Here is an 8,210-nt window from a genome sequence, read left to right on the forward strand (position 1 = left end):
ACACCAGAAAAATATTCCTTCTACTGTACTGTGGGCATCTCTAATTCTGTCAGTCACTGTCACTATCACTTTCATGAACTCTAATGCAAGAATCACCTTTAGGGACATTGGCTTTATCCTAAATACATATATCCATAAAAACTCTGTTGTTCTGAAGAGATGGATCGTGGAAAACTGAATTTTTGAGACAGTTATAAGGAAATAATGTATTTACAATGGCAACCCTTTCAGCATTTTATGTACTTGCTTGCTATTTACAGGAAATATGAAGATACCATTAGCTGATCCTCGTGAATATCTACAATGAATAACCTGACACATTAAAATGCTTGTAGATGATTATCTTTATGTACTTGGAATGTTCTCCTTAACCAAATGATGGAAGGAGCATGCGTGATCATTTCTGAATAGAGGCATGACAAGCCTATAAGTAACTAAACTGCAGTAACAATTATAATCTCTCATTTTGCCTTCTTTGGCAACTTCAAGATGCAAAAGGCAGGTAGAAGTAAAACATGGAACTAAGCAATAAAGCCTCTGCTTGACAAAGATTATTACAGAAATAAAAAATGGGTACACAACTGCTATCTAAGGCATTTTTCTGCATGTTACCAATTTTTCTCTGCATGTTACCAATTTATTTCAGTCACTGGACAAATTTGAATCATCCTAAATAGTTACACAAGACCACGATGCTCAATCTCTACCCTGAAGGATAAATGGCCATCACTATTTCCCAGAAAGCCACTTACCTGGCACAGCGAACCCAGTTTATGTGCTGACTAAGTGAGAATAGAAACTTCTGCCTGTGAACTGTCCACACTTTGACTGTTTTGTCATCAGAAGCCGTAACCAAGGACTGGCCATCGCTGGAGAAATGAACACTTCTCACAGTTGCTGTATGAGCCCTGAACACGGTAGATTCTCCTTTGCTACACAGAAGGAAAGGACACTTTAAAACGGCACAACATGACAGCAAAGACATTGCATACCTGAGAACATGAAGCTTCTGCATGGCTATGCAGCGCTATTAACCATTATTTCAGGACAAGGGGGAATGGTTTTCAACTAAAAGAGGGGAGATTTAGATTAGATGTCAGGAGGAAATTCTTCACTCAGAGGGTGGTGAGGCACCGGCACAGGCTGCCCAGAGAAGCTGTGGATGCCCCTTCCCTGGAGGTGTTCAAGACCAGGCTGGACGAGGCCCTGGGCAACCTGATCTAGTGGGTGGCATCCCTGCTCATGGCAGGGGGGATGGAATTAGGTGGTCTATAAAGTCCCTTCCAATCCATTAGGATCACAGAATCCTTTCTATGATTTCTATGGGAACTGCATAGGTTGACATTAGGGAGAAATCATTGACCAACCCCAGACAAATTCATGAGTTGAAAAGAATACAAAGCTAAAATCAGTTTTCTACCTCAATACTGGAACCCAATCCAACTTGAAACAACTTAGGTGGCCTAGAAAGGGGCAAGAATGCTGTTAATTTGTGCAACTATTTAAAACAACATTTACAGAAACATCACTATAGAAGAAGAGGCTGAGATTCTGTACTAACTCCCTCACTGCAATGCAGATGAAAAGAAAGGTGCCTTCGCAGTTCACGCAGACAGTGCCAAGAAGGCAACCACCTCACATCTGTTACTGCAGTGGCCCATGCTCCAGCTGACAGCTCCGGATGTAGCATCACAGGAGAAACAATATGAGTAAATGCAGAATGCCTGACATTGTACAACACCGAGTAATGCTACTATTAACGCAGTCAGGCTGGACAAAAGACAAGGTATCACTAATTCGTCTTCCTCCAGTTTCCAAATAAATGAAAGAGGTATTTTTCTGGCAGATAAACGCAAGGCAGAGTACAACATATTTGAGATCCAATAGGAATATTTTGGACCAAGAGTCCCGTGTCTGCACAATGTATACTGTGCTACCAAGAGTGCAATATTCACAAACAGAAGAGGATGGAAAGACATATTTTATTCTCTTTTCCTTTGGTATCTAATAGCCTAGCTTTGTACTGTGGCTTCTGGAAAACTGCATTCTGTTGCTATATGCTGAGTTCCACGGCACTACTGAAGCCAAAAAGGCAGAAAGTAAAAATCCTATATGCCTTCCAGAAATATTCCCTCCCTCTTCAGAAAAGTCAGAGCTCTCAAGTTTTATTTGATCCTTATTTACCAGGAGGCAAAGAACAGTAATGATTACTTCTTAATAAAGTTTTCGTTTTGTCTAAAACCACAAAACATCCCCAGATCTGATAAAATCTCATAGCAAAAACGTGAAATTGTAAAATTCTGTTAACATGACTTAACAAAAAAACAAATCCCAAACAGAAATCAATACAGCAGGGTAGCATTAACTCAATAACGTATCACCCTTGAAAGGGACTACAAGGTTTCCAATTCTTTAGAAAGAAGCTCCTGACCCACAAATAGGCCATGGTAGAGCTTTTCCTTGCCCTTTAATGACCCTCACAGTTACAAACCTGACTCAACCTGGATGCCTCTTGTTTTAGTTGTGTCTAAAGAAGGTAAATTGACAAAGAACACCAAAAAAGCACAGATCAGAGCTACCATGTACGAAGGTATTTCACAACTGGTGTAACAATAGTTTCCTTTCCATGCTGTCCCATTTCTGACACGACAACCACAGATAAAGTTTAGACTACAGAGATCACATCCCTTAAACAACTGAGATAACATCGCTGAAGTTCACTTTTCCCATTACATCCCAGTCCTTTCTATTTATATGTTAGTTTCTGAGAAATTTAACAAGTTTGCGCTAATTGTCCTTATGGGAGATTTCAACTTCCCAGACATGAAGTGGGACTATCATAGTGCTGCAACAAGCGAGTCTGGGAAATTTCCTAAAGCATGCTGAAGATAATTTCCTGTCCAAGTCCTGACTGAGCCAACTGGGAAAGGTGCCCTCATGGATCTGTTGTTTGAGAACAGAGAAGGCCTTTGTGGGAGATGAAGTGGCAGGTAGCTGTCTTGGCCACGCTGATCATGAAATAATTGAATTCAAAAATTTTGGTGTAATTAGGAAAAGAGATCAGCAGAATTACTGCCCTGGATTTAAGACCGCAAACTTGAAGCTACTCAGGGAGCTAGTTAGCAAGCTAGTAACCTTCACCCTCCTCACAGAACAGGTATCTCCATCACCAGACCACAGCTTGTGTCTAAGCTTCTTGCTTAACACTGGCAGAGAAGCAAAGGATCAATTTGCTAGAAGAGACAGACAGGTGGGGGGAAGAAAAAAAAATCCAACAGCTCACCACTGATGGGTAACATTAATGACTTGTTATATTAACATAGGAAAGTAATACTGATTTTAAGCTTTGTAAGGGACTTCAGTTTCATTTCCAATGCCATTTCAAGACTGAAATACCTCTCCTCTGTCCAAGCTGCTCCATAAAATGGTTCTTTCTTAAGGCCCAGAGCTGAAAAATTGCTCTCAAGAAGCAGGGAAAAACCCTAAGCCATAGTTAAACTTAAAAAGAGACATGGTGGTAAGAAATACTTACACACTAGGAACCCATAAACGCACTGTTTTGTCTCTGGATCCTGAAGCTACTAGGTGGCCAGAAGGGGAAAACTGAACACACATCACTGCATCTTTATGGCCCACAAAGCGATAGGCTCTCATCTGAGGTCTCATACTCCAGATCATCAGACATGAGTCCATCGAGCCACTTGCTGAATTGAAAAGAAAAGAAAAAATAATTTGCATTAATTCTCCTCCAGTTACAATGAAACCACCTTTCACACACAGTTCACCATCACAGCTTCCAACAGTCTCAAGCACGCTGTCCTTTAAATTTCACTGATGTATTGCATACTCTGTATTTCATTAGCAATTCATACAGAGTCATGCATTGGCTTACAAACACATGCCAGCATTGACTTAGCAAAGAGAAAAAATACTAGATGGCAAATCTCAGATACCATGACAGTAAAAATAGCCCTTCAAATCAGTTTAATGCCTAAATAATAGAAAACTTCGTAGGTTTTCCACAGGCTAGTACAGAGTATATGTCTTAGCCTGCCAACAAACCCAAGCTGCATCTCTCTTCCCAAGTAGGACATATCTGCAGGGAGATCTCAAGATATTCCTAGAAAAAAAGATCAGTTTGATGGTAGGTTCTGATATGGATGTAACATAATTACAAGAAGATTCCAGGTCATTAGCATTAAGGCAAATAACAAATAGCTTTTGCTGGAAATGTCCTTTCACTTCACAGTCATTCCAACAACAACAACAACAAGACAACCTTTTCCTGCCATTGATTCAGGATTAATACATGCCTATTTCATACAGAATCATGTCCCTTAAAGGGAAACAAAAAACCTTACAAAAACAACAGTTGAACTCATAAAGATTCAGGCAAAACCTTTTCTTAGGGATACTAAGGTTTAAGGAGGGACAATTGTGTAAAAGTAGATTGAGCATATGGTGTAGTGTCAACAGATTAAAACTTTAATCAAGGTTTTACTAAATCATTGTCTGGCAAAAATATTAAGTTGAAATAAAACATCTTTTCCAAGACTGATATCAAAAATATAAGGCAAATAATGCTCTGACATCTCAATAAAGCATTTTAGTAGGATACTCCTTGGGACTTGTTAGCAATAACTATCCTAACCAGATTGGGCAAACAATCTAATGGAATAAAAAGACCTAGTCCTTTAGGTTTGGGGCAGCAAAGGGAGGGAGGTAGGAAAATCTCTCAATAGTCAAGTATACATGACTGACCCAACAGTATCTAAAAAAGAAAAATTCTTAGAATTTCTTCCCTTTCTTACCTGATCTCATTTACTAAAAAATATCAAGAGTAACTCTTTCACAGTCTAGTTGGAGGAGGCAAAGGCTCAAGCACTACTTCTGGAAAGATGGTGAAAAGCAACACTAAGTTACATTCAGAGCATCCTTAATAAACAAAGATCTGCACTGACTAGATAAAGTTTTAGGGAAAAGCAAATAGAATCAGAGAGGGGAAGGGAGAACAGCAGAAGGATGGTCCAAGATGGGTTTGAGTAATTTTCATTTTCTTGCAACCTCCCAAGTGCTCTGTAGGTTGCAAGGTCCAGAACAGAATTATTACAAGCAGTCCACGGCTACCTAACTGATTGCTGCATTTCTATTAATTCATGTCTGCTGTGCCCACTGCCTACCAGGTACATTGTCTCAAGTAATCATTTCTGACATACCTTCTCAGTGAGTCAAAGCACTGTTCTCACAGATGGACCAACAGCTTCATCAAGAGCCAAAACCCCTATCAGTTCTTACTGAAAGCATACACAGTGAGTTACTGAATAGCAGCTAGGACACAAGTCTTGGCATGAACACAGGCAAGTGTCTAAATAGGAGAAATAAAAGAGGAGGAAAGATACTTGTGCAGGGAAAAAAAAATAAGGTTTTATTTTATGTTCACTGCATTGTAAAACAAAGTACCTGCACAACGGTAGGCAACAGTAGATGACCCTAAAGCTCTAGTAGGACGCACACAATTTGTCACCGCTATGGTTCAACAACAGAATTTTTAAAGGCACATGTAAATACTCATCCTAAAACCCCCACAAATCTTTTCATCACAAAACTAAGTTATTTTAATGCTCAGGACCTCCAGGGCTCTCCTCACACAGCTAAAGGAGAGAAACTCTATCATTACTGGGCCATCAAAATACAGAGCTTATTTACCCAGTTGTTTCTTATTGAGGCTGAAGTCCACGCTAGTGACAGCATCTCTGTGGCCTTTGAAGTGCCTCTCTAGGGACGGATCTTCCTAGAAGACAATAATGTTCGGACACAATAGATGAACCATCTTCACACAACAAAATAATTTTATTTCCATGACAAGCTAACCAAGCTCCATATTCACTCCATGAAAGCCTGCTAGAGGTATGAACATTATGCAAAACATGCGTTTCACACACATCAAGAAGTTTTTGAAAGGAAAAATTACCCACGCTGATAACCCCTCCTGATCTTAGCTGACTTGTGTAAACCATCTGTGCATTTCTGCAGCATGCTTCCCACTGCTTCTCACGCAGACACCCCAAAGCTGGCCCTGGAACATCAGTCACACTGAAGTAACACCGGAGCAAGTCACCAAGCGCAGCTTTGCTCTAACAGCTGCTCATCTCAGTCCAGCTGTAGGCAAGAGCCACATCTTTGCACAGGAAGGACAAACGTTAGGCTCCCCCGGCACCCAGCGCTGCCCCCCCCCGCCCCAGCCCCCCGCTCCAGGCCTCGCCAAGCCGCAGCGCTCAGCCCTCCCGCCCCCAAAGCCCAGAAATCCCCCCTGAACCCAGCCCCGGGCCTCCTCCCGCACTCGCAGCCCCAGCCCGGCGCGGCCCTCGGGACTGTCCCCGGCCGCCAGCAGGACGCCTCCGGCCGGACCCCGACCCCCCGAGCAGCAGCGGGGCCCCGGCCCCTCACCGGCCCGGCCGCCGCCATGCCGCCCGCCCGCCCCTCGCCGTTCGCTTTCGGCGCCTCCCGCGCCCCGTAGCAACGGCGCCGCCGGCGGAAAGGCTCCGCGACGAGCGCCGCCGGGCGGCCGGGAGGGCGGCGAGTCCGCATCCTGCCCCGGCGTTTCCTCCAGTTTCGTGTTTCTGAGTTCACGTACACCCTCCCCTGGTCCTGCTGCACACTCGCACTTAACCCTACGCTTCAACAGAAAAAGCCCCAAAGGCCGCCCGGCAGCTCCGGCGGTGGCACTGGCAAACAAGCACCCAGCCACAGGAACCTGCTGCAAGCCCCGGACGGGCTCCGGGTACCTCTCCAGCACGGCACGGCACCACGAGATGTTTGCTTAACGTTGTGCTGCAGTCCAGGAGAGGCAAAACTGCACATAATTCTCTTTGAAGTATTTTACAGACTCATTTTTAGCCTGTCAAATGTGACAGTCCTTCCTCCCGACCATCCAGGCCGGCAGTGTTGACAATGTGCCTGTTCCACTTCATCACTTCTGCTTCATTCATAAATGAGGAGCACTTCTTGCTTAGGGGCCATATGACTTAAAGCTGTTTCTTTGTTGTTGTTTTGTTCTGTTTTGTTTGTTTAATTGGGGGGGGGGGTAAGGCTTCTTTACTGAGACTCCCATATTAAGACTCCCACAACTGGGCGAAAGAAGCATTGATTTAGCAGAATAGGTTAACTTTTCAATTAAAAAAGAAAAAAGAAAAAAAGGAAAAAAAAAAAAAAGATGGAGATCAATAGAGGAATGAATTGCAGGCTAAGCAAGAAACTTAGGTGATGCAGGAATGGCTGGTGCTGACAGGGGAAAGGGTGGCACTTTCTAGCAGCGTATGGGAATAAGACTACTGCTCACAGAAGAGGGTCAGGCTAAGTGTTCTCATGTCCCTGTCCTGTCAGGTCCAGCAGAGCTGCCATAAAATGATACTTTGGGATATGAAAAACGAGCCTTTGGGCACTACTGGTATACTTCAGAGATGGAAAAAAAGGCCTATTGAAAGACGATATTGTGCCCATGAAATTATGATCTGGACTTTAAAATGAGGCATTAAACCTTACAAGTCGGGCTTTGAACTTCAGCTCAAGAGCTACATTCTAAAATGAAGCTATGATTCCTCAAAATGGGTATTTGGGTGTTAAAAGACATTTTGGGCTCAAAAATTCAGGCATTGGCATCTAGAATGTGCCTTTCAGCTCTAAAAAGAACTGGGCCAGAAAAATGAGCCTTTGGGACCTCCAGAAGTTGGGTTGGGGCTGTTCAAAGAGACATTCAGAACTGTAACTCACACCTTGGCTCCTAAAATGAGATTTGGGGCACTAAAAAAGAGGGTTTTTCCTCTCAACCACACTCCATCACCCCAAGTTATGGACCCAAAGCCTCTATATTAGGACCCAATGTTTCCTCTTTAGGATCTAAAGCCTTATTTCCAAAGTCCTGAACCTCCACTTGAAAATCTAATTTTAATTGCACAAACCCTGAGTTTTCAGGCCAGGTCAACTTTTAATTGACCAATACGCCCCCTCCTCCTCCTCCCTGCCCCTTGCCTCCTCCATACAGGAGTTTTTAATGGTCCAAAGCCTCATTATTAGGACCCAATGGGTTCTTTTTAGAGTCCAGAACCTCCACTTTGCATCCAAAGTATTCTTCTGATTGCCTAAAGCCACCATTTTCAAAGCCACGGGGCACCTTTTAAGTGACCAAGTGCTTTTAGTAAGTGCCCTGACAC

At 43.1% G+C, this 8,210-nt stretch overlaps 1 protein-coding gene across 1 annotated transcript in view; it reads right to left on the minus strand.

The window, feature by feature from the left end:
• The window catches only part of POC1A (POC1 centriolar protein A), a 58,344-nt gene extending 51,717 nt beyond the window's left edge, over window positions 1-6,627 (minus strand). Inside the window, exons 1-4 of the mRNA XM_048072081.2 lie at window positions 6,448-6,627; window positions 5,707-5,791; window positions 3,533-3,704; window positions 753-932 (exon numbers count right to left, since the gene is read on the minus strand). Of these exons, the coding sequence (XP_047928038.2) occupies window positions 753-932; window positions 3,533-3,704; window positions 5,707-5,791; window positions 6,448-6,588 (578 nt within the window). The 5' untranslated portion in view covers window positions 6,589-6,627. The remainder of the gene's footprint in view (window positions 1-752; window positions 933-3,532; window positions 3,705-5,706; window positions 5,792-6,447) is intronic.
• Window positions 6,628-8,210: the final 1,583 nt, after the last annotated feature.

The sequence above is a fragment of the Anser cygnoides genome, chromosome 10, assembly GCF_040182565.1.
Source record: "Anser cygnoides isolate HZ-2024a breed goose chromosome 10, Taihu_goose_T2T_genome, whole genome shotgun sequence".
Classification (NCBI taxonomy): domain Eukaryota; kingdom Metazoa; phylum Chordata; class Aves; order Anseriformes; family Anatidae; genus Anser; species Anser cygnoides.